This window comes from Dendrobates tinctorius, unplaced genomic scaffold (assembly GCF_039654945.1).
Source record: "Dendrobates tinctorius isolate UK_male_01 unplaced genomic scaffold, ASM3965494v1 ptg000233l, whole genome shotgun sequence".
Taxonomy (NCBI): domain Eukaryota; kingdom Metazoa; phylum Chordata; class Amphibia; order Anura; family Dendrobatidae; genus Dendrobates; species Dendrobates tinctorius.
In genome coordinates, this window is record NW_027361900.1 from 1,946,361 (window position 1) to 1,973,760 (window position 27,400).

The following is a 27,400-nucleotide window of genomic DNA, read 5'->3' on the forward strand; positions in this document are numbered from 1 at the left end:
ACAATCTGATTTACTGTTAAAACATTTCCCACATTCTGAACAGTAAAAAGGCAACTCCCCTGTGTGGATTCTCTGGTGATTAACACAAGCTGATTTATTGTTAAAACATTTTCCACATACCGAACAGGAAAAAGGCTTCTCCCCTGTGTGAGTTCTCTGGTGAATAACAAAATGTGATTTCTGTGCAAAATATTTCCCACATACCGAACAGGAAAAGGGTTTCTCCCCTGTGTGAGTTCTCTGGTGAATAGCAAAATTTGATTTCTGTGCAAAATATTTCCCACATTCTGAACATGAAAATGGCTTCTTTGTTTTAGGAGCAGTTTGTTTTTTATTGCCTCTTCTGTGACTTTGATTTTCCTTAGTAGTCAGTAATGAATCAGAAGATGGGACCTGTTTCATAGGATCAGATGACAGATCTTTGCTGTGAATGGATGATGGTATATCTGGAGTAACAGCAATCACTTCAGTTGTATCTTGTAGGATCTCAAGATCATCAGATTTAAAAATTGAAGATGTCAGCTGTCCCTCTGATCTCCTGGTACAGTCATCTGCTAAGATAAACAATTATTTTTGAACATTTATACTTAGCTTGCCATTTTTATGGACAGTTTATGTAAAAAACTTTAATTATTTCCCAAGACAATGACAGTTCACAGTCTAATAGAAAACCTTGTTGGATGAACCAGTAGTGTGCGGTGTTCAACTGTTTGTTCATTCTGCCTCCCAAATATAAAATATAAAGAAACCAATCAATGCTATGTAGGTGAAAATAATACCAATTCTCATCTCACAAAAAACAAGTCCCCACTCAGGTCCATCATCTGTCAGTGGAAAAACAGAGGTTCACACACTATTAGTGGCTCAAAGGCTGCTGAAAAGCAACAGAGTTTCTATAAACCAATCCAGCAAAATCCGCTCTCACTTCGGAGTCTTGCAGTGTGCGCAAACTACATTTAGGATCCCTGTATTTAGCAATATTATAGTGAGAAGAATCCACTTAATTTTGTTACGCGAGGCTTAGGTCAAAGAAGGCTGAAATACCCGGGGCCCCTGCAGAGTCCCTCCAACTAGGGAAAACCCTGTCTGACCCTCAACCCAGGGTTTTTGCTAATGGTGCAAATGCCTGAGCCTCCAACCTTTCCTTATCTCCTGCTCAGCCCTAAGCTGAACCCTCCACCCTCCACCCAGTGAGTTGTCAAACCACCAAAGCCCCCACAGTAATGACAGACAGGGAGAACTTAAACCGCGCCGCGCCGCATACACACAGGACAATACCGTAATGTGAACAGGGCAAAACAAAACACAAATATAGGAAGGCGAAAAGGTAACAACGGATCATACGCCACCAGATATGAATTTCTCTCTCCAACACCTCCTCTCCAGACCGGAACCACTTGGCATAAAACACAAGCTATAATCGGCGACGCCCATAGGCCAGCATTACTATTTAAAGACCGTGGGCGTGACCAAACATCCCACCTGATTTCCAGCTAGATTAACCCCCAATAACCTGAGTAAAATCAAGCCGGCGCCACTGCGGCTATAGTGGACGGAGATGGAACTACCGCTGCCTGCCGGACGCTGTGGTGTGAATAGCGTCCGACATGACAGTACCCAGTCTTCTACGAGGGACCCCAGGGCCCTCAAGACTCATAGGACCCGGCTTGTCCGGATGACGGCGGTGAAACGAACTGACCAGCCGATCCGCATGTATGTCCGAGGCTGGTACCCAAGACCTCTCCTCCGGACCATACCCCCGCCATTGTACCAAATACTGAAGAGTACGGCGCAGTACTCAAGAGTCCACCACCTTGGAGACTTCAAACTCTAAATCGCCATCCACCATGACTGGAGGTGGCATCGGCGTCGTGTCCACAGAGGCTACCACCTTTTTCAATAAAGCCCTGTGAAACACGTTGTGTATCTTGTATACCGCAGGAAGTTCCAACCGATAAGCAACCGGGTTAATGATGGCAGCAATCTTAAAAGGGCCAATAAACCTTGGACCCAATTTCAATGATGGAATTTTGAGTTTTATGTTTTTAGTAGCTAACCACACCCAATCACCCACACACAGGTCCGGACCTGGCACGCGTCTAGCGTCAGCCACTCGTTTGTACCTTGCACTCATGCTCAGCAATTGCTGTTTCACACTCCTCCAGACCGATGATAGTTGAACTCCAAGCTGCTCCTCCTCCAGGACGCCCCCAGAGCCACCCTGACGCAAGGTACAAAATTGAGGATGGTGCCCGTAAACACAAAAGAACGGAGACTCTCCCGCTGATTCTTGGCGGTGATTATTTAACGCGAACTCGGCCAAGGGAAGGAATGTCGACCACTCCTCTTGGTTGTCAGACACAAAACATCGCAAATACTGCTCCAGATTTTGGTTCATGCGCTCAGTTTGACCATTTGACTGTGGATGAAACGCCTACGAATGAGACAACTTGATCCCCAATTGTGAGCAAAAAGCTTTCCAAAACTTCGCCACAAACTGGGTACCCCTATCAGACACTATGTCCGACGGAACTCCGTGTAGTCTGACCACCTCCTGCACAAAAACCTGAGCCAACATCTTCGCGTTGGGCAAGGAAGGCAACGACACAAAATGCGCCATCTTCGAAAATCGATCAACCACCACCAGGATGACCGTGTTCCCCGCCGAGGCAGGCAAGTCCGTGATAAAGTCCATGGAGATTTCTGTCCATGGCCTACTAGGTACCCCCAGAGGCTGTAGAGTGCCAGCAGGACGGGATCTGGGCGACTTGGCCCTGGCGCACGTGATGCAAGCTGCCATGTACGAGACCACGTCCTGCCGGATTTTTGGCCACCAGAAGCGGCGCGATACCAGCTCCAAGGTGCCCCTAACCCCTGGATGACCGGCCAGGACAGAGTCGTGGTGTTCCCCCAACACCTTAAGATGAAGATGAAGGGGTACGAATGACTTGTTAGCGGGAAGTCCTGGCGGTACCTCCTCCTGGGCCTTGGCAATCTCCGCCTCTACCTCAGTCGTGAGAGCCGAAACCACTACACCTTCCTGGAGGATGGGTACCAGATCTTCCCGAGGTTCTCCCCCCCGGAAAACACCTGGACAAGGCATCCGCCTTGGTGTTTTTAGCCCCAGGACAGTAAGTCACCAGAAAGTTAAATCGTGTAAAAAACAATGCCCAGCGAGCCTGCCTGGGAGACAGACGCTTGGCCGACTCCAGATAGAGCAGGTTTTTATGGTTGGTGATTACTGTGACCTGGTGGGCCGCCCCCTCCAAGAAGTGACGCCATTCCTCAAAAGCCAATTTGATGGCCAACAACTCCTTGTTGCCGATATCGTAATTCCGTTCGGCAGGCGACAGCTTCTTGGAGAAGTAGGCGCATGGACGCATATTGCTCAAGGACGAGCCCTGTGACAGTACTGCCCCCACTCCCACCTCAGACGCATCGACCTCCACAGTAAAAGGTTTAGGTACGTCCGGTTGCACCAGAATGGGGGCAGAAGCTCAAATGCACGCACCACAACCTCAGACCAGATAGCGAGATTGGTACCTTTTCTCGTCATGTCCGTGAGCGGTTTGGCTATAGTAGAAAAATTCTTAATAAACTTCCTATAATAGTTGGCAAACCCAAGGAACCGCTGGAGCGCTTTTAGATTATCAGGCCGTTCCCATCACAGCACCGCTTGCACCTTCGCGGCGTCCATTTTAAACCCTGCGGCGGACACAATATATCCCAAAAAAGGCAACTCCTGAACAAAAAACACGCATTTTTCAAGCTTAGCATAGAGCTTATTCTCACGGAGCAATTGTAACACCTGCCTGACATGCTCTAAATGAGTGTCCCGGTCGCTCACATAAATGAGGATGTCATCCAGGTACACAATCACAAATTTCCCCAGCACATGAGCGAATACATCATTTATGAAATGTTGGAAAACAGCAGGTGCGTTTGTCAACCCAAATGGCATAACTAGGCTTTCAAAATGACCCTCAGGGGTATTAAACGCCGTCTTCCACTCATCCCCCTGACGGACCCTTATGAGGTTGTACGCCCCCCTGAGGTCAAGTTTGGAAAACCACTTCGCACCAGCCACCTGGTTGAACAAATCAGGGATCAGAGGCATCGGGTAGGGATCACGGGCCGTAATCTGGTTTAACTCCCGGAAATCCAGACACGGGCGTAACCCCCCATCTTTCTTCTTAATGAAGAAAAACCCCGCTGCTACAGGCGAGGATGAAGGCCGGATGTGCCCTTTACTTAGACTCTCTGCGATGTAGTCTTTAAGAGCTTGTCTCTCCAGACCAGAAATACTAAACATCCTAGCCTTTGGCAATTTGGCCCCGGGTTTTAACCTAATCACAGTCATAGGTTCGATGTGGAGGTAGTTCTGAGCATCCCCTCTCAGAGAAGACATCCGCAAAATACAGCAATGCCTCCGGAAGGCTGGACTTCACGGCGGACACACATGTGGCCAAGCAATTTTCCTGACAGAAACCACTCCACTGGACTATGTCCTGGGTTCTCCTGTCAATCACCGGGTTGTGCTTGGACAATTGTGCTTGGACAACCATGGGAAACCCAGGACCATTTGTGCTGGGAGATTATTGAGTACCCTACATGTAACCCACTCTCAATGTAGGACCCCAATGTGGAGTTTAACCTCAGCTACAAACTCAGTAATCTCCCCCTGTGGGAGGGGAGCGGCATTAATGGTAACCACGCGAATAAGATGAGGGAGTTTTTCGATCTTAAAACCGGCCGTGCGTGCAAACTCCTCATCCATGAAATTGGTGGTGGAACCGCTGTCCACAAACACTGATATTGGTAGCTCTCTGCCCGCAATAATAACCCTGGCAGGGAGCATACATTGAGATACCATCATGGAGGATATGCATACGCTCAGCTGGGCCTCCTCCATACCCTCTGAGCTTACCAGTTTTCCGCCGGTGCGACTTTCTTTGGTAACACAGGACAAGCATTTACATAGTGATCTCTTTTACCACAGTAAAAACATGCTCCTTGCTTCCTGAACCCAGGAACGCGACGCTTAACATGTGATACCCCAGCGATTTGCATAGGTTCCGTGGGCTCACCTGCAACAACCACACTTGCACCCCTGCTTTCCCCCAGGGGTAGCGTCCCCTGTGCCCCCTGACGCAAACGTCGATCAATACGAATAACCAAACTCATGGCAGACTCTAACGATGCAGGAGTCTCATACATCAGGAGGGCCTGTTTAACTCTTCCTGAAACCCCATGAATAAACTGACTCCGCAGCACTGGGTCGTTCCACTGTGTGTCTACTGCCCAACGGCGAAATTCTGAGCAATAGTCTTCCGCCATCCGTTCCCCCTGACGGAGGGCGCAGATTTTAGATTCCGCTAGAGCCAATCTGTCTGGATCATCATAAATGAGCCCGAGTGCTGAAAAAACATTCTCAACCGAATGAAACGTAGCAGAGTCAGCTGGTAAGGAAATCGCCCATGCTTGGGGGTCCCCACTCAGTAATGATAACACCAGAACCACCCGCTGAGCCTCATTACCTGAGGAGACAGGGCACATGCGAAAGTATAACTTGCAGGCCTCCCGAAAGATGACAAATTTGCTGCGTTCCCCAGCAAATCGTTCAGGCAGCGGAATCTTCGACTCTGCACCTGCACCTGCAGAAGCCGCTTGCACATTAGCTACAACCAGGCCCTGCTACTGAACTGCCCCCTTCAACTCGGTGACCTGTAAGGACAGCGCCACCAACTGGCGGTTTATGGAAGTCATGAAATCCATGGACTACCAAAATATTGTGGGCCGATTATAATGTTACGCGGGGCTTAGGTCAAAGAAGGCTGAAATACCCGGGGCCCCTGCGGAGTCCCTCCAACTAGGGAAAACCCTGTCTGACCCTCAACCCAGGGTTTTTGCTAATGGTGCAAATGCCTGAGCCTCCAACCTTTCCTTATCTCCTGCTCAGCCCTAAGCTGAACCCTCCACCCTCCACCCAGTGAGTCGTCAAACCACCAAAGCCCCCACAGTAATGACAGACAGGGAGAACTTAAACCGCACCGCGCCGCATACACACAGGACAATACCGTAATGTGAACAGGGCAAAACAAAACACAAACATAGGAAGGCGAAAAGGTAACAACGGATCATACGCCACCAGATACAAATTTCTCTCTCCAACACCTCCTCTCCAGACCGGAACCACTTGGCATAAAACACAAGCTATAATCGGCGACGCCCATAGGCCAGCACGACTATTTAAAGACCGTGGGCGTGACTAAACATCCCACCTGATTTCCAGCTAGATTAACCCCCGATAACCTGAGTAAAATCAAGCCGGCGCCACTGCGGCTATAGTGGACGGAGATGGAACTACCGCTGCCTGCCGGACGCTGTGGTGTGAATAGCGTCCGACATGACAAATTTGCGGTGTGTGTCTCCTGGAGCACAATCTGGGCACTATGTGCTGGGTAATAAAATGGCAAATGTGTAATTTTCACTCTCCAACATCCACTGCATGTTCATTTCCAGAAAGTGGCTGTGGAGTCAAAATATTCACTCCTCCTAAGGATTATAACCCTCAGTGAATTAATTAATAATATGGAATCACTTTATGGGGATTTCTACTCTTCTGGTTTTCTGGCATTTAGTTATATTAGGGCTTCTGCATATGGTGTGTCCAATCTCATCTGGGATCTGTTCCTGCTGTCCAGCTGGAGTAATCTGCTCCCTACTTCAGCCAATTGGAAAGTACCACACCCTACTAAAGCGCAAAGCACATGGCCGGAATCTGCCAGATACAGCGCTGTTCTCCTCTGGTTCAGTCCTCTGTGCTCAGCTTGTGGCTTGTGTATTTATCTCCTGTTGTGACCGTGGCCCGTTTACTGACTACTCTTGTGTCTTGATTCTGTATTCTGTCCTTCTAGTTCTGACCCAGCTACCTGGCTATTCTTCTTGCCATCTAACACCACAGAATAGCAGGTAACACCATGGTCCAAGCCAAGGGGTCCCTGTGTAAGTCCAGATTCCATGTGAGGATGTTAAAGGGTGATAAGCAAGGCAATCCTTGGGATATGGAAAGCAGAGAAGATAGTGCCAAGAATGTTCATGGTGGACATCTTTTGTGCTGCCCGGTGACCACGAACAGTGCTCCCAATACATTGTGTCTGCAAACTATTCCAGCTCGATCTGCATTCAAATAGCTAAATGGCGCTCCTTCCCTTCTGAACACTGCCATGTGCCCAGACAGTAGTGTACAACCGTATGTAGGGTATAGTGTGAAGCTGGAAAATAATTTGTAAGATCCATTTGTTTCCTATTTGACAACCAGCCTCACTAAAGCTAAAAACTGGCTGTTGGTATTCTCATACTTGTAAGGGGCAATGGATATTGACCCCCCAGTCTAAAAATAGCAGCCTGCAGCTGCCCAGAAAAGGCACATTTATTAGATGCGCCAATTCTGGCGCTTTGCCCAGCTCTTCCCACTTGCCCTATAGTGATGGCAAGTGGGGTTCATATTTGTGGGGTTGATATCACCCTTGTATTGACAGGTGACATCAAGCCCACGGCTTAGTAATGGAGAGGTGTCTAGAAGACACCTCTCCATTACTAATCCTATAGTTATATGGTAAATAAAGACACAGACAGAATAAAGTCTTTTATTAGAAATAAAACAAAACACAGTTTTTGTTTTTTACTAAAAAATAACAAACAGAATTCTCATGGTGATCTGCTGTGAAGTGACTTAGCTTGAACAGTGGTGACCTCATCACTAACTTTTTCCCATGGTCCTGAGGTCACTGCAGTTCAGCCTGGTTGGAAACCTCGATGATGTCACTGCTGGTCAATGATGCTGCGCTTGCAGCAGCTCATTCACCAGTGGTTCTCTGCCTGCACGGTCGCATCTTGGCACCGTCCAGGTTGAAAACTAATTATCCATCAGACATGGATTATGGCGTGGGACAGAGCGACAGACAGGTATGGTATATTGTTGTATTTTATTTTTATTACAGGAGAACGAGGTCTTCGGTGGAAATAGGCGTTAAGTGAGTATAACTGTGTTTATTTTTAAATAAAAAATGAAATTTTTTTGTTTTATTTCTAATAAAAGACTTTATTCTGGCTGTGTCGTTATTTTCCATGTAGCCAGGGCCGGACTGGGAGTGAAATTCAGCCCTGGCATTTGTAAGACCACAGGCCCACGTCTTGTACCCTCTGTAATCTTGCTGTCTAGATAGTCTAATACAGGTCCGCGGCCTACAATCACAACGTTTAGTGTTGTGACCTGCAGGGCTGACAGCCACTGAATTATGGCCACTTTAGATGGGCCAATAATCATGAAATGTGGGATTGTAAGAGCGCGGCTTCCTGATTATCGGCTCATTTCAATAGGTCAGTAATCACCTGATGGAAGGAAAAATGATTATTAGTCACGGCTTAAAAATCCAGGTTCTTGGTGGCACATTGCTCGGGGTAAACAGGACATGCGCTCCTGAGAACAGGACAGTCTACGTGCACAGAACATATTACCAGTCGCTGTGTGCACAGAGAAGTGCGTCCTCCTGTGTGAACAGGCCGTAGAGGACACTGACTGACGTGTATATGGCTGGTCGGTGGTCGTGGACATGCTGGAGCACAGTAATGACCGGAAAGTCTCAGTCAGACGGCCGTTTCTCACGTCCATGTTCTCTCTGTGGTTTTCATTAGTTTTCTTCCATTATAGTCTATGGTGCTGCTCACAGGCTCATGTTTTTGCAGACTGTGTCTCCCCAATAAAAATCAGAGACATTTTCGTTTTTTATCGATGTCACAGACACAATCCCCTCCACAAGTCTCTGAACCTGCGCCGATCACAGACCCCACATAGATCGCCCCAGTGCACACTCTGCGCGGATTAACACTGTGATGTATAGGAGAAGATTTCAATTCATTAGGTTTTTTCATAGTGAAAATCACTAAAGTTCCCGTCTGGGGGCCGCACCCATCACCGGCCCATGTGTAGTGACCCATTAACCAGTTTATCGCTGCCTTGCCTTCCTTATAGAAGCGGCAGAGACTGGACAGATGGCTTTCATGCTGGGATGCCTGTATTTTGTGGCTGCAGAACCAAGGTAAGGGGATGTGCACACATCTTTGTCAGGCGGATTGAAGAAGCGCCACAAACCTGCCGCTAAACATGAACTTAGTGCACGGCAATGGAAAACCACATTGCTGTACCTGCTCCGTCTGTTACGTCTTTTATCTGCTTCAGTGCTTGGAAACTGAGGCCATTAATACAAGTAGCACATTCTGTCACCTGCAACTATAATAGAAACTATCGAGAAAAGACGCCGGTGGCACAAAAGACATGGCGCCTTCAGGTAAAAGACCGGAGACACTTTCCTGAAGCAGCTCTGCCCCCTGAAATAAAACTGTGTGCACATACCCTAGATACAAACACAAGGCTACAGCACCCTGCAAACGCTGAGTACAAGAATCATTCTAAGGCCGGGGTCACACTAGGGTGTATGATGCGAGAAACAACACCCGGCACTGCCACCGGCACTCGGACCGGAGTGTGCGGCTACATGGATTTCTAAGGGCCAATGCAGACGGCCATATATATCCTCTGATCTGAGAGAATCGGCCAATTATACTGTACAGCTGACACTTGGATCAAGATCTGACCCGAGTGTCAGCACAGTGTGGTCCGATTGTCTAGGATGAGAAAATCAGAGAACACTGAGGAAAAGATGGAGAACAAACGCTTCTCCATTGTGTCATCGGAGTGAAGTCCAATGTTTTCCACGCACTCATTGTATTGCATTACTGAGCGTGATCGGAATATCATGTTAACAATATATAACATATAACGCATGTTCCAACCCCATGGATAGAGACAAACACCTCGGTCGCCTCAGAAAGTCCTTTTTGAGTCAGGGCTACCATCCAAGAACAATTGAAAACCAAATTACAAGAGCCACCAGAATATCAAGGAATCACCTGCTACATTACAAAGCTAAAGAAGAGAATAACCAGGAGCCTCTAGTGGTCACCTACAACCCAAATCTGGAGGTGCTAAGGGGAGCGGCACGGAAATTACAACCTTTACTACAAAACGATGCCCGATTACAATCCATGTTTCCAGACCCCCCACTACTGTGTTTTAGGCAGCCCCCAAATCTAAGAAGCGTCATTGTCAGAAACTCCCTGTCCTCTCCAACAGCTGCAGGAACCTTTCCTTGCAACCAGAAAAAATGTAAAGCCTGTCCATTTATAATGACCACGGGCAAGATAAAGATCCCCAACTCACATCAGGACTACAAGATCCCAGGTACTTTCACCTGCATTACATCTAATGGGGTGTACTTAATTATTTGTACTAAATGTCCAACTGGGGTCTGCATGTGAGGGAGACTTCTCATCGCCACACAATAAGAGAAAAAAGAAGGGATCTACCTGTGGCAAAACATTTTTATATCCTCGGTCATAGCATGATGGACATTAAATTACTTGTATTAAAAGGTAACTTCAACTCTCAGAGAGACAGGAGGGTCTGGGAGTATAAATTTATGACAACTTTTGACACACTCAGTGCAGAAATGAATGTGTCGCTTGGATTTATGTCTTTTTACATCAATTAAGGAATTGACCTTCTGGGGTCATCACACAACACAGAACCAGACCCCAATCAGAGGGCAATAAAACCTTCACACTCCTAATCTATAAACTGTTCCAATATTTATGTTTATACCTCTCCCATAATGACAATTCTGCTAAATGTTACTTGTCTTATCTATCTGCATTATTTCTGTGCTGTTTTGTGTATAAATATGTGATTTTTCAGATGTTGTATTAGTCTAGCCTGATGAAGAGACCTGAGTAGTCTCGAAAGCTTGCAATGTGTTACCATCTTCTCAGTTAGCCATTAAAAGGTATCAACCAATGAGGACTCTCAATTCTAAATATTCTTTTATCCACTGGCTAACACGGTACAAAGATATATATCTTTCCTGTATCAAAGTCATTTGAACAGTTTTGGGTGGAGGAGAATCTTGTGGTCTAGAGGCAAAATGGTGATCATGGTAATACGGCTGGACTACACCACCGATAAAGCAGCCACAGCCGGTGACTGAGAGGAATCTGTGACTTCTCTGCATTCAGTGGTTCCTACTCACCTGGTGTGATATACAATGTCTGCAAAATATGTTTTCTGTTGGACTGTGCTAGAAATCCTCCATCCTAGGACATTGTAAACTGTCAGTAGTAGGAATTCCTCCCCCCCAGGTTTTATCAACCCTGCCACTTCCTCAGGCAGAGCAGGAATGTTAGTTAGCTAGGAGACTTCCTGTCACACCATTTGGCTCCTCTTCTCTCAGCTGAAAGAGAAAAAAGTGCGGGAAAAACTCTTTGTTTGAAATCAGGAGTTAGAAGTAAACCTTTAAGAGCCTGCCCTGCGAAAACCGTACCAAGTAGAGATATGAAAATCATATTTTTGTAACCTGAGCGGTCCCAGCTTCGATACCGCGTATCTTTCGAAGTTCTATCCTGCCCAGAACATGAGATATGATTTGTTCCCAAATGGACGGTCATATCGCATAGATGTTTGATGCTTTCTTGATGGGCTCATTACGCTGGGAAACATGATACCACTGATGAGTCCATACCAGCTTCTCCCATAAAGTTATAGCTAATCTAAGTTTTGTAGCCAAAACATAACTTGGATGAGAGAGGTGGGACCAACCCAGAATGCATCTCTCCGTGATGTCACAAAGCAAAGCCTATAAGGCCTTCCCTTGGCAAAACCAGCTCAGAAGAGCTCCAATCCTCATGCTGACAAGAACTCCAGATGAGTGGAGATGTGTGGCTCCGCCTTCTTTCTCAGTCGCATGGGTTTGCCTAAAGAGTCGTGAACAACCGTGAGTGTACCTCTGTTTTTAATCCCTTTATTTTATATCTGTACTGTACATAATTAATGTCTCAATTTTATAGCAACTTTTATCTGTAACCACTGCCCTACTTTTTCGGGGAATAAATGATAAAATTATTTAGTTCTGTCTCTATGCTCTAAGAATCGAACTATACGCCTTTGATAGATAATCGCTACTAATTCAAGGGGTTTGCCACAGACCCTCTTAATTTAACACTGTGAATTAAGTAACCTTGACTGGTGGCAGCGCGTTGTGTGCGGCTATTGCGGCTTGCTGGCAGTACAGAAGGGTCTTATATTGCTGAATAAGGGGCTGCGGCCACAGCATTGATAATTCCCTTACTGCAGAAGCCTAATTGCCGGTTCACAACAGGCAGTCCGTCCGGCGTCTAATTATCCTAGGTGCAGTTCCCTGACTGACCTGAGGGTAAGGGGGGCGCCGGAGAGCTGCGAGTTCCAAAGTGGAACTGAGAAAGTGGGATATACATAAATCCCCGCAGTACTTGGAAGATTGATAGCAGTGGTGGGGCATCCAAATTAAACTCCCCCTGCGGCAAATTGTAGAGCGAGATTAGCTTGCTGGATATTTTTGTCACATGGTGCCAGTGGTGGGATAACTAAGATAAGCCCCAACTGTGCCTGTGATAGCCGTGTGCCGGCATTGTGTCTCGTCCCTCCGTCCGCTAATACACCCATGTCAGTGGTGGGACTGTGACATAGTGGTGACACAGGGTCCGCTGTCCGTCGCGTTTTGGTGGCAGCGGGACCCCCGTTAGTCGCCCTTAAGTGGACGAACGGCGGTGGGCTGTTCGTCACATATTGGTGGCAGAGCGGTGGGATAATCCTAGAGCATTAGTGATTTGGTTTGAGCAATCATTCCTCTCACTAAAGACCTGCACGGTTCCTGCGGGAATCCTGCATCATAGGTTTTGGAGAACAGACTCAGTGATTACTAGTCCTGAGACATTAGTGTGTACTTGCAAGTATTCCCTCCCTTTTTCTCCGTTTTTCTTTTCTGTCTTTTATTTGGCAACCATGGCTACGATGGGAGCAGAGTGGTATAAGCAGCATAACAAGGCATCTCTTATTGCCCTCTGCGGGGTGTGGCGGATCGACACCACGAACAAAAACAAAGCCCAAATGATCGCGGCTCTGGTGCAACGGGAAAACGACCAGAGCCCAGCGAACGCAGAAGCGGGCTCAAGTAACAATGGGGCTGCAGCAGAGGCTCCACTCATGAGCGCTGGCCCCACATTCAACCATAACGGGGTGGACCCCTATCTGCAAATGGCCTTGGACGAACTCCCTGCCGAAGACAGTGAGGGTCGTCTGACACTGATCCGGCAATATCGGCAGGAGGCCCAGGCCGAGCGTCAAGCCCAGGCTGAGAGAGCCGAACGTGAGCGTCAAGCCCAGGCTGAGAGAGCTGAGCGCCATGCAGAAGCTCAGAGGGCCCATGAGCTGGAGATGCTCCAGCGGGGGTGCAATGCCCCCACAGCCCGAACCAGTGAGCCCAGCAGCGTCCAGACTCCTAAACCCCGGACAGAGCATTTTCCCTTGATGGAAAAGGACGGGGACTTGGACACGTTTCTGCGAGCCTTTGAGAAAGCCTGCAGACAGTACCGACTGCCCGAAGACCAATGGGCCAGGTACTTGACCCCAGGGCTAAAAGGCAAAGCTCTGGAGGCGTTTGCTTCTCTTCCGCAAGCGCATGATGATGACTATCGTGCCATAAAGGAGGCGCTGATCGCCAAATATCGGCTGACACCTGAGGTATACCGAAAGAAGTTCCGACACCTCCAACGTGGCCCACATGATAGCTACAGTGATGTGGTGCAAGGACTCAGGACCCACTTTGACCAGTGGATCCATGGACTGTCCGTTGAATCCTTTGAGCAGCTACGGGACCTGATGATCAAAGACCAGTTCCTGCATCTCTGCCCAGCTGAGGTCCGACAGTTCATCCTGGACCGCGAACCAACGAACGCGGACAAAGCGGCGCAGATCGCCGACAACTACGAGGCCAACCGGAAGCCCGAGACACGGAGGCCAGTCGCCACCAGCTGGAAAGGGGGTAAGCCTGCAACCAACCCCAGTGCCCCAGCTAGCCGTCCTTCCGGAGGCCCTGTCCCTGTTGCCAACAACAGGCCGGCTACTGACAGTCGCCTGTGTCACCACTGCCAGCGGCCTGGTCACTTCTTTTACGCCTGTCCGAATAGGCCGAAGAACCCCCCAGCCAAGGCCCCCGGGCCCAACGCCTCTGTTCTTTTGGTGGGAGGTGTGGTTGGGAGGGCTGACGACAACGTTCAACCTGTTCAGGTGGGGGCCCGTCTTGCTACAGGCCTCAAGGACACCGGGGCTGAACGAACCCTCATCCGTCCTGGACTGGCGGCCCCTGAAGAGTTTGTTGAGGGGAAAACCCTGACTGTCACCGGGATTGGAGGCACCCATTGTCCCTTGCCAGTGGCCCGGGTTTTTCTTGATTGGGGTGCTGGGAGCGGGTTGAGGGAGGTGGGAGTGTCTGAAAATTTGCCCACTGATGTTTTATTGGGGACTGACTTGGGGCGGATGGTTGCATACTATGTCCCTGACACCCCTCCCCAGTCTGATAATAAGGGTAACGTTAACCCTGATGTTGATGATGAGGGGAAACTGAATGTGTTACCTGCTAATGCCTTGATGAGTAATGATGCAACTAACAACCATTCTTTCCCCAGGTATGATGCTGATGCTGATGTGAATGTACCAAAGCAAACTGATAACCATTCTTCTCCTAGGAAGGATGATGATGATGTTGATGTATCTGTGCCGACTGAACCCGTTAACCCTTTCTTTGAAACGGTAGATGTGTCCACAGGTACCGAGGTGCTCAGCCCCGTCACTCTGCGGAGTGAGACGGCTGAGGAACCCCTGGCAGGAGCAAGCAACGGTGCTCAAGGCAATGGGGAGGTGCATGGGGACCATGAGGAAGGTAATGCCATGCAGCTGACCAGTGCCGCCGAGGAAGGTAACTGGCCCATAAGTAGCACTGCTCCTGAAGTGTTGGGGGTGGATGGGGAGGTAGAGCCCAGGGCAGCACCGGCTGGTGGGTCTGTAGAAATCCCCAGGGAGGCAGCATACATAGCAGCTGTCACAAGCAGTCAGAGTGCCCAGATCGCAGGTAACGCACTGTCTTCTGGACCCTCTGCTGCTACAGGAGAGACTGAACCAGAGGTGAACCCAGAGCCGGTTCCAGAGGGTCCCAGTAAAGAGGGGACCCTGACGTCACTTCTGGCAGCCTCCAGCATGGAGTTCCAGGCTGCTCTGCACTCAGATGCCAGCCTGGAGAAATTGAGAGGTCTCGCCAAGACGCCCACCTCCAAGCCTGATAAGGAGAGGGTGTTCTGGGAGCGAGGAAGGTTGTACCGGGAGACAGTACCCGGAGATCCTAAAAAGGAGTGGTTGAGGGAAAGACAGTTGGTCGTCCCCTATCAGTTCAGAACTGAGTTGTTGCGGATTGCCCATGAGATTCCACTCGCTGGACACTTGGGGATCGGCAAAACAAAGGCACGGCTGTCTCAACACTTCTATTGGCCCAAGATGGGGACAGATGTAACACACTACTGCCGCTCCTGTGCCACCTGTCAAAAAGTGGGTAAGGCGGGGCCTGCTCTTAAGGCTCCCCTTATTTCTTTGCCGGTGATAGAGGAGCCTTTCCAGAGAATCACGGTGGACATTGTAGGACCGCTGTCCGTCCCCAGCAGCTCCGGAAAGCGATACATTCTCACCGTGGTAGACTACGCTACCCGGTACCCAGAGGCAGTAGCTCTGTCTTCAACCAGGGCAGATAAGGTGGCTGACGCACTGGTGACCATCTTTTCAAGGGTAGGATTTCCCAGGGAGATGCTTACCGATCAAGGGCCCCAATTCATGTCTCGCCTAATGGAGGCTCTCTGTGAGAAAATGCAGGTGATGCACCTGGTATCGAGTCCGTATCACCCACAGACTAATGGTTTGTGTGAACGCTTCAACGGTACCCTCAAACAGATGCTCCGCATACTGGTTGAGACCCAAGGGCGCGACTGGGAGCGGTACCTCCCAAACCTGCTGTTCGCTTACAGAGAAGTTCCGCAGGCCTCGACCGGGTTCTCCCCCTTCGAGCTCCTGTATGGCAGGCGAGTCCGGGGACCCCTTGGGTTGATAAGAGAATCCTGGGAAGATGAGCCAAACCCCACAGAAGTGTCCATCGTGGATTATGTCATGCGCTTCCGTGACAAGATGCAGACCTTGACGCAGTTGGTGCATGACAACATGACACAGGCTCAGGCTGACCAAAAGCACTGGTACGACCAGAACGCCCGGGAGCGGACCTACCAGGTGGGTCAAAAGGTGTGGGTGCTGGTCCCTGTACCAACGGATAAGCTTCAGGCAGCCTGGGAAGGCCCGTACGTCGTCCACCAACAGCTCAACCCGGTCACCTACGTGGTCACGCTTGACCATGCTCGGGGTAGGCGCAAGGCCTTTCACGTCAACATGCTGAAGGCGCACTACGAACGTGAAGCTTGCGTCCTACCGGTCTGCCATCTGCCAGAGGATGGGGAGGAAGATCCCCCTCCTGGACATGCTGGCCCAGGCCAAGGCCAATGGGTCCATTGAGGACATGGAGATAAGTGGTTCGCTCACCGTGTCCCAGCGGTTGCAGTTGATGGCCACCCTGGAACTCTTCCGGCCCGTGTTCACCAACCAACCGGGGAGGACGGAGTTAGCGGTTCATGAGGTGGACACCGGGAATCACGCCCCATTACGGCGAACACCTTATCGGATCTCTGAAACAGTGCAACAAGTCATGCACCAAGAGATCGATGAGATGTTAAGGCTGGGGGTGATTCGACGGTCAAAAAGCGCGTGGGCTTCACCTGTAGTCCTCGTGCCTAAAAAGGATCGGACCACCCGGTTCTGCGTGGACTACAGGGGGCTCAACGCCATCACAACCTCTGATGCTCACCCGATGCCGCGCATCGAGGATCTGCTCGAGCGGTTGACAAACGCCAACTACATATCCATCATGGATTTGAGTCGGGGATACTGGCAGATTCCCCTGAGCCCTGAGGCGCAGGAGAAATCCGCCTTTATCACCCCCTTTGGACTGTACGAGTCCACGGTCATGCCCTTTGGCATGAAGAATGCCCCTGCCACTTTCCAGCGGATGGTCAACCACCTGCTTCGGGGACTGGAGGAGTATGCGGTGGCGTACTTAGACGATATTGCCGTCTTCAGTTCCACCTGGGAGGAACACCTTCAGCACCTCCAGGAGGTGCTCAAGCGTCTTCACCAGGCAGGCCTGACCATCAAGCCGGGGAAGTGCCAGATAGGCATGCACAAGGTCCACTACCTGGGGCACCGGGTAGGCGGGGGTTCCATGAGTCCGGAGCCAGAAAAAGTGGACGCAATCGTGTCCTGGCCCACCCCCAGGACCAAGAAACAGGTGAAGTCCTTCTTGGGCACTGCAGGGTACTATAGGCGGTTCGTACAGGACTATAGCGCCCTTGCAAAACCCATGACTGACCTCACCAAGCAGAGGCTACCCTAAACAGTCAACTGGACAGATGACTGTGAGGCGGCTTTCCAAGCTTTGAAAGCAGCCCTGTGCAACTCTCCAGTGTTGAGAGCAGTTGACAGTAGTCGCCCGTTTCTGGTACAGACCGACGCCAGCGAGTTTGGCCTCGGTGCTGTGCTTAGCCAGGTCGACTCGGGGGACCAAGAGCACCCCGTGTTGTACCTGAGCCGGAAACTTTTGCCGAGGGAAGTGGCATACTCGACCATCGAGAAGGAGTGTCTGGCCATGGTGTGGGCACTGCAACGTTTGCAGCCCTACCTGTACGGGCGCGCCTTCACGGTGGTAACTGACCACAACCCTCTGAGCTTGTTGCACACAGTGTCGGGAACCAATGGAAGATTGCTCCGCTGGAGCCTTGCCCTTCAGCAGTATGACTTTACTGTAAAACACAGGAAGGGCAGTGAAAACGGCAATGCCGATGGGTTGTCCCGCCGGGGCGAACCCGCTGAGGTGCGCATGGCCGATTACCGAGAGGTAATGCCTCCTTAGCGCCCTCTTAAGGGGGGAGGTGTGATATACAATGTCTGCAAAATATGTTTTCTGCTGGACTGTGCTAGAAATCCTCCATCCTAGGACATTGTAAACTGTCAGTAGTAGGAATTCCTTCCCCCCAGGTTTTATCAACCCTGCCACTTCCTCTGGCAGAGCAGGAATGTTAATTAGCTAGGAGACTTCCTGTCACACCATTTGGCTCCTCTTCTCTCAGCTGAAAGAAAAAAAAGTGCGGGAAAAACTCTTTGTTTGAAATCAGGAGTTAGAAGTAAACCTTTAAGAGCCTGCCCTGCGAAAACCATACCAAGTAGAGATATGAAAATCATATTTTTGTAACCTGAGTGGTCCCAGCTTCGATACCGCGTATCTTTCGAAGTTCTACCCTGCCCAGAACATGAGATATGATTTGTTCCCAAATGGACGGTCATATCGCATAGATGTTTGATGTTTTCTTGATGGGCTCATTACGCTGGGAAACATGATACCACTGATGAGTCCATACCAGCTTCTCCCATAAAGTTATAGCTAATCTAAGTTTTGTAGCCAAAACATAACTTGGATGAGAGAGGTGGGACCAACCCAGAATGCATCTCTCCGTGATGTCACAAAGGAAAGCCTATAAGGCCTTCCCTTGGCAAAACCAGCTCAGAAGAGCTCCAATCCTCGTGCTGACAAGAACTCCAGATGAGTGGAGATGTGTGGCTCCGTCTTCTTTCTCAGCCGCATGGGTTTGCCTAAAGAGTCATGAACAACCGTGAGTGTACCTCTGTTTTTAATCCCTTTATTTTATATCTGTACTGTACATAATTAATGTCTCAATTTTATAGCAACTTTTATCTGTAACCACTGCCCTACTTTTTCGGGGAATAAATGATAAAATTATTTAGTTCTGTCTCTATGCTCTAAGAATCGAACTATACGCCTTTGATAGATAATCGCTACTAATTCAAGGGGTTTGCCACAGACCCTCTTAATTTAACACTGTGAATTAAGTAACCGTGACTGGTGGCAGCGCATTGTGTACGGCTATTGCGGCTTGCTGGCAGTACAGAAGGGTCTTATATTGCTGAATAAGGGGCTGCGGCCACAGCATTGATAATTCCCTTACTGCAGAAGCCTAATTGCCGGTTCACAACAAGCAGTCCGTCCGGCGACTAATTATCCTAGGTGCAGTTCCCTGACTGACCTGAGGGTAAGGGGGGCGCCGGAGAGCTGCGAGTTCCAAAGTGGAACTGAGAAAGTGGGATATACATAAATCCCCGCAGTACTTGGAAGATTGATAGCAGTGGTGGGGCATCCAAATTAAACTCCCCCTGCGGCAAATTGTAGAGCGAGATTAGCTTGCTGGATATTTTTGTCACATGGTGCCAGTGGTGGGATAACTAAGATAAGCCCCAACTGTGCCTGTGATAGCCGTGTGCCGGCATTGTGTCTCATCCCTCCGTCCGCTGATACACCCGTGTCAGTGGTGGGACTGTGACATAGTGGTGACACAGGGTCCGCTGTCCGTCGCGTTTTGGTGGCAGCGGGACCCCCGTTAGTCGCCCGTAAGTGGACGAACGGCGGTGGGCTGTTCGTCACACCTGGGTAGTCATATGTGGGAATCTCTTTACACCGCTCATCACCCCTCACATATGTCTCTGTAGTATTAATATGGGTCAGATCTTCACCCTGAAACACATATTGTAAAAGTCACCGACAGATGGAGAAGTCCCATCTATGATCAGCTCTAATCCTGCCATCTCCACCGTTCTCATTACACAAGTATAAAACATATAATACTGGGGGATAAAACAAGACTGAGCACAAGACCTTCACAGCCGTCTACACATCATAGGGGAGATCTCCTGACACCTTCTCTCCACCTACCTGATGATCCTGAGGAGCACTGGGATCCTCTTGGTTACAGTCCTGTGGAAGAAGAGGACGGGGACATCTCTCTGGTGTTGTCCTCTTACTGGATAGATCTGCAGGAAACACATACAGGGACTGAATTCATTCTCTACATACAGATAATTATAGGCCGTGTGTATTTAGTCCTGTCTATTACCTGGTAATGTGAGGGGCTGGGGAACCTCCATTATGACGTTCTTGTACAGATCTCTGTGTCCTTCTAAATACTCCCACTCCTCCAAGGAGAAATAGACGGCGACATCCTGACACCTTATAGGAACCTGACACATACAATGATACCGTCATCCCCCCGATCCCTTCATAGTGTTACTGCATAATGTCCCAGCAGTGTCATCTCTCCAGTCAGCAGCTCAATCATCTTGTAGATAAGTTCTAGGATCTTCTGGTCATTGATGTCCTCATGGATCAGGGGGTGAGGTGGAGGCCCCGTGATTCGGCTCAGGGGTCTTCCCCATCCCTCAGACACAGGGTCCTGACAGCGATCACTAGAGGTCTTCTTCACCACTGTGTAATCCTGGTTATGGAGAGACACATTAATAAATCTCACTACAGACATTTCCGGAGTCCTCACCTCTCCAGTTCTGTCCATCGGGTATTCCCATAGATAAGAATGATGTAATGTGACGTCATCAGAATCTCTCACCTCTCCAGTGAGACGGAAGAGGATCTCTAGGGTGAGGTGTAATATCCTCTCCGCCATCTTGTGTCTGTCCATATCCATCCTTGATAGGTAAATCAGGAAAATTCTCTTCTGTAGAAGATCTTCACTGAGAGGATCCGATATTGTAGAGACCTGAATGAGAAGAAGATGATCCGATGTAACATCATAAGAATCCTGTGTAATAATACAATTACTGGAGATAATAAGGGAAACATATGAGGAGATTTATTATCTTACAGGGTTTAGTTTTCCTCCCTGACATCTACTAATAAAACCTATATATTTAGGCCACAGACAACAAGCAGTTTCCTCCTCGGAGTCGGCAGCTGAACACGTTCCTCATAGACTCATCTTCCATAACGCTAATTCTCGTCTCATTACCGACACTGGAATCGGCATTAGCAATACTGCAGGAGATATTCATTACACGCGACATGAGAAATAACTCCTTCATAATGAGGACGACATCTTCATCTTCTACTGCGGCTCTAGAGACAGATGTGGCCAGAGTCGGTCACTGCCTCCATCCCCACCGGCCGTCTATATGAAGGTTTCCCGTCTTCCCGCACTGGAATCTTCTATCACGTTAGATCTCAGCTCTGAGTCACACACGGAAGTTTGAGGCTTTTCTGGAAGAACAGGACAGGAGAGATCTGAGGCCGATGTCTCCATGTACAGGGTTTCCCCTCGGGATAAGAGGCTTTTCTATCCCTTTTCCCCCAGTTAGAGGGGACACCTGTGGATATCGGGGTCTTTACCGGCTGCAGTCCTGGGGGGATTTACTCGGTAACATGGACGTTGGACTAACGTCACCATCAATTACCATCAGACTGAAGGAACATCGCTCCTCTATTCAGCTCTATGGATCCAGGATGAAATCCACTGCGGCCCCTGCAAGAAAAGAGCGAAGTCTGGTGAGACCCCAGAGGCCGGAGATTTCTACAGCTGCTCTGTGTGCACAGGACCTGTGATGAGGTCACAGGAGGGGAGGAGTCAGGGGTCACATGATCAGGGGCCTCAGTGTGTGCAGGACTCTGCTGTGCTGGTTGTCATGGTGCTGGATGAGGGGAAGTTTCTGTGTAGGGTCAGGAGGGGTTTACAGGGTGGATGTAGCAGAGCCGTGTGTGTACAAGGTGTACGGAGCGGAGCCGTGTGTGTACAAGGTGTACGGAGTGGAGCCGCGTGTGTACGAGGTGTACGGAGCGGAGCCGTGTGTCTACGAGGTGTACGGAGCGGAGCCGCGTGTGTGCGAGGTGTACGGAGCCGCATGTGTACGAGGTGTACGGAGCCGTGTGTGTACGAGGTGTACGGAGCGGAGCCACGTGTGTACGAGGTGAACAGAGCGGAGCAGTGTGTGTACGAGGTTTATGGAGCGGAGCCGCGTGTGTACGAGGTGTACGGAGCGGAGCCACGTGTGTGCGAGGTGTACAGAGCAAAGCAGTGTGTGTACGAGGTGTGCTCTGCATACACCCATATACCCCCAGCTTCGGTCGCAGACGCCTCTGTGTACGCTGTATACACCCGTGTACCCCCAGCTTCAGTCGCAGACCCCTCAGTGTACGCTGTATACACCTGTATACCCCCAACTTCGGTCACAGGCGCCTCTGTGTACGCTGTATACACCCGTATACCCCCAGCTTTGGTCGCAGACCCCTGTGTACACGATTCAAGATTCAAGGAAGCTTTATTGGCAGGACTAAATACACATTAGTTTTGCCAAAGCAAGTGTACAAAAGGGAATAGGGATAGGGACTGTAGGGATGTTGGGTAGGGGTTGTAGGAAAGGTGGATGGGGGCAGATCTAGGATGGGGCTATAGAAGTCCATGGCATAGGGAAAGTGAATGGGGGGCATGGGGCAGATCCAGGGTAGGGGCTATAGAAGTCCATGGCATAGGGAAGGTGGATGGGGGGTTGGGGCATATCCAGGGTGGGGGCCATGGAAGTCCATGGCATATCATAGTTCTCTTTCTCGCAGTCTATGACATTCGCTCACATATTGCCCTGCTATCTCCACTGCTCTCTCTTCTCCCCCAGCAGGATATATGTTTTCTCTTCCTCCTTCATGGTGATGAAATCCGGGAAGAGATGTGAGAGTCTCCTGAAGTGAGTGTCCCTCACTGCTGAGTACTTGGAGCAGTGTAGCAGGAAGTGGGTCTCATCCTCCAGGGCCTCCTGGTCACAGTGTTGGCACAGTCTTTCCTCCCTGGGCTTGTAGCACTGCCTGTGTCGGCCGGACTCGATGGCCAGACTGTGGGCACTGAGTCTATACCGGCTCAGGATCTTGTGGTCTCTGGGGTCCAGGAGTTTCTCCAGATATGGGGCCAGTCTGTAGTCTCTCTGTAGACTCTGGTGCATGGTCAGTTTCTGTGAACTGATAATGTCGTTCTTCCAGTCACTTGCGTACCTCTCCTGGCCTTCGTCTACCATCTTCCTGATTCTGGCTTTTGTTAGGTTGCTGTGATTGGTGTTCTGGTCAGGTTGGGTTTGGGTGAGCTGTTCCGAGGGTCCTGGTTTTTCTGTTTCACCGACATGTGTCAGGGCTTTATGGTGATGGGAGCTTGGATTGCTCCTTTGTAGGTGAGCCCGGAATGACAGTGCCCTCTTTAGAACCATTAGGTGTAGAGGGAATCTGCCCAGCTCGGCCCGGCAAGCACTGTTGGAGGTGCTCCGATGGACTTGGAGAAGGTGATTGCAGAATTCCAGGTGGAATATTTCTGTTGGGCTGGAATCCCACCTTGACCCATCTGGGTAGGTGTGAGGGACCCAGACTTCCCTACCATACAGGAGGATTGGGGCGATGATAGAGTCGAAGATTTTTAACCAGAGCCTCACTGGTGGCTTCAGATGGTAGAGTTTCCTTCGGATGGCATAGAAGGTTTTGCAGGCCTTGTCTTTCAGGGTCTCTGGCTTGTTTGAAGCTCCCTGACTGGTGAATCTCTAGGCCCAGGTAGGTATATTTGTCCATTCCTGTAAGGGCACAGTTGTTGAGGAAAAATGAAGGGTGCTGGTCTGATTTTCTCATTCTCTTCTGGAACACCATGATGTTGGTTTTCTTTGCGTTGACCGGTAGTGCTCAGGTGGAGCTGAATTTCTCTAAGATTTTCAGGTTTTCTTGGAGACCTTTCTCGGTTGGTGACAGAAGCAGCAGGTCATCTTCATACGGCAGGAATTTCACCTGCACGTCGTGGAGGGTTAGATCTGGTGCTGTGGAAGATTCCAGAGCGGTAGCCAGCTTGTTGATGTAAATGTTGAAGAGCGTTGGGCTTAGGCTACAGCCTTGTCTGACTCCACGGCTCTGCTGGAAATAGGCCATTCTTCTACCGTTCACACTCACACTGCAGAGGTTCTCGGTGTAGGAGCTTTTGATAACATCGTAGGTCTTTCCTCTTATTCCTTTCTCCAGCAGTTTCAGGAATAAGCCTGGGTGCCACACCGAATCAAAGGCCTTTTTAAAGTCTACGAAACAGGCGTATATCTTCCCGTTCTTTGTATTGTGGAAGTGTCTCTGAATGAGGCTGTGCAGGGTATAGATGTGGTCGGTAGTGCAGTGGTTTGGCATGAACCCTGCTTGGCTCTTGCTGAGGACGTTGTGCTCGGTGAGGAAACTGTGGATCCTCTTGTTCAGGATGCTGTTGAACAGTTTTCCCAGGTTGCTGCTGACACATATTCCTCTGTAGTTGGCAGGGTCATACCTGTCCCCATTCTTGTGGATGGGTGTGATGAGGCCTTGGTTCCAGGTACGAGGGAAGTAGCCGGCACTTAGCACATTATTGAAGAGTTTAACCATTGCGGCCTGTATTTCTGGTGGGCTGTACTTCAGCATTTCTGGTAGAATTCCATCCAGGCCACCGGCTTTTCTACATCTTATGGAAGAGATTCTCTCTGCTACTTCCTGTAATGTAATAGGTGTATCCACGGGGTTTTGGACATTTTTTACTTTTTCCTCCATTGCTTTTAGTTTTGCCATTATGCTTTCCTGTTCTTGGCTTAGTTCTTCCTTTGGAATGTCATTATAGAGGTCTCTGAAGTACTGGAGCCAGATGTTGCCATTTTGGATATGGATGTTGCTTTTTCTTGTCTTTTGTGCCCATGTGGTTCCATAGTTCCCAGAAGGAGTTGTCTTGGAGAGCATCTTGGAGTTGGTTGAGCTTGATAGAGATGTAACTCTGCTTCTTCCTCCTGAGGATGGTTTTGTACTACCTTTGTATGGTTTCATAGGCTTCCCTCAGACCCGGATGGTTGGGGTCTCTGTGTTTCTTGTTTGAGGCTGTTCTCAGGGTCTTCCGTACGGCTTTACATTCTCTGTAAACCATCCATTGATCTGTTTTTATTTTGGTCTCTTGTAGTTGACTTTTTTAAGGTCGGACAGTCTGGCCATTGCATAGAATATATTGTTGAGGTCTTTGGCAGCTTGACTCACTCCCTTTGGGTTAGGCTGGTACTCGTAGTTGTAGAAGTGGTGGAGCATCCGCTGTATTTCAGGTCTGCTGGGAGCCTCTTTATACTTTAATGCTGACATTTTGTGCCATTTTTTAGGATGGAGGCCGGGTGAAGAGGCCACTCTGCTGTGGCTTTTGAGTGGATGGTTTCTCGGTAGATTTCAGGTACAGAAGAAGTTGGCTGTGGTCTGACAGGTGCGTTTGTGGGGAGACTATGAAGGCGCTGATATTTGCCAGGTTCATATCTGTAATGGCATAATCTACTACACTTCTCCCTACATGGGAGTTTAGTGTACACCTCCCTAAGGAGTCCCCTTTGGTTCGTCCATTAAGAATATGAATTCCTAAACTTCTACATACGTTCAGGAGCTTTTTACCACTTTTGTTGACTGTACTGTCATAGATGTTTCTCTCTGTGACTACTGAGTCTTGGCCGTCATTCTCTGCTCCAAATATGTAGATGTTCCCATCCGTGGTCAGGAAGTCGTTTTCTCTCCCTGTTCTTGCATTGAGGTCTCCAAAGATGAGAACTTTGCCCAGGCCCTGATAGTGGGCGGCTTCTCTTTGTTGGATCTCGAAGCAGTCTGGATTGAAGTAGGGTGACTCTGGTGGTGGTATATAGGTGGCGCAGAGGTGGACATCAGACTGAGAGGTGAGGATGGAGCTGCTGATCCTGATCCATATGTGGCTGCCTCCTCTCTTCACCGGTTTGATGTACTGGTGGAGCTCCTCTTTATACCAGATCAGTATTCCTCCTGAGCTCTGGCCCTGTTTGATGTTTTTATTTTTCAGGGCAGGGACAGAGATTTCCCTGTATCCGATGGGCACCAGAGATTCGTTTTTGGCTCTGGTCCATGTTTCCAGGAGGATCTGAATGTCTATATTTCTCAGTCTTTGTATAAAGTCAGGGTCATTTGTTTTACATCCAAAGGTCGAGGTGTTGAGACCCTGAATATTCCAGCTGCTGATTGTAAGTGAAGTCATGTTTCTATATATCTTGGGTGTATATACCTTGCAATGAATATGGCTGTGTAGATCAAACTGGATTTCTGACTGTTCTGTAGATGTGCTTGGTTGCATCCAGTCACATTAGTTTCCTGCATAGTGCGCTGAGCAGGGTCTTTATCTCATCCATATCTCTGCTCTGCATGTATCTGTGTGGGGTCGGTGGACCCCTCCGTGGAGGTCTCCTCCTCTGATGGTCTGATTTTGGGTGAAGAGCTTTGTTTCCAGCTTCTGGAGATAGGAATGGGGTTTTCTGCCTTTTTATTGTTGGGGGTCTTTCAGTGTGATTATGGTCACTGTTGAGTCCAGGCCTCGGTCCTCTGTTTAGTACAATGTCTTTCAGGTCTTTGGCCAGGAGGCTGACCCCTTGTTTGTTGAGGTGTTTATTATCATACAGGTGATAGTGGTTTGGGTCACGTTTGGGACAGTCTTGACCCTTTCTGTCAGTTCCATATTGATACTTTGGGTGGTTTGCCTGGATATATCCTTTGTTGGGAGCAGAGATGACAGAATGATTTTGCTGTCTGGGAATTTTAGTTTTGCTGTCTTTGCTAATTGGATAAGTTGTCCTGCGATCTGCTGGTGCTGGTCTGGCAGATTGTTTGTATGATAATATGGTTTGGGTTGGTAAACCGCGGATTACTGATGACCTCTGTCACCTGTTCAATAGTTGCACAGTGAACTTTTCTGACCCGTGTTCCTGGGAATAGCCATCGTGTATTTAGGTACTTCCCATTTGAGTCCATTATTAGGACAATGTCAGGACTTTGTGATGTCTGGGGTGGTTTAAGTGGCCGCTGATGGGAATCTGTGATGCTGGCTTTGCTGGTGGTTGGTTCTCTTTTTTCTATCTCTCTCATTTCTGGTTCACTTTTATTGGTTTCAGGATTGGTCGTATTGGTTATTGTTGTGCTGTTATTTGGCATCTTCACATTCTGGTCAGTGGAGGCCATGTTGTCTGCTCTCTGGCTTGCTTCCTTTGCCCCCTGCTGGGTCAGATGGTGAGGGGTCTGTGTTTTTAGTTCTGCTATCTCCTTTCTGAGTATCTCATTGTCATTTTGTAATTCACGCATTTCTTCTCTTATCTTCTGTAGAGCTGACTTGTACTCACATTTCAGTGTATTGATCTCACTTGTTACTTGGTCATTTGCATTTCTATGCGAGTTTCTTTGAAGCTCTTCCCTAATTTGGACCAGTTCTCTTTCTAATTGGAATAGGCAGTCTCTGATGGCCTCAGGGGAGAGGTGTGAAGAGGTGGGGGTTGAGGAGCTGAACCTAGAGGTCTCTGTAGAGATGTGAGCATTAGAAGTGGCCTCTAGGGGTTGTTTTTTAAAGATTTGTGCCTGTTCTCTGATATGAGTAAAATGGTTTTCAAACTGCTGCAGATTGTCCT

At 49.1% G+C, this 27,400-nt stretch overlaps 1 protein-coding gene across 1 annotated transcript in view; it reads right to left on the reverse strand.

Moving 5' to 3' along the window:
* Positions 1–18,049: 18,049 nt before the first annotated feature.
* LOC141060261 (uncharacterized) overlaps positions 18,050–27,400 on the reverse strand; it is a 184,161-nt gene continuing 174,810 nt past the window's right edge. Inside the window, exons 8-9 of the mRNA XM_073556485.1 lie at positions 19,857–19,954; positions 18,050–18,201 (exon numbers count right to left, since the gene is read on the reverse strand). Coding sequence (XP_073412586.1) covers positions 18,151–18,201; positions 19,857–19,954 — 149 coding nt within the window. The 3' untranslated portion in view covers positions 18,050–18,150. The remainder of the gene's footprint in view (positions 18,202–19,856; positions 19,955–27,400) is intronic.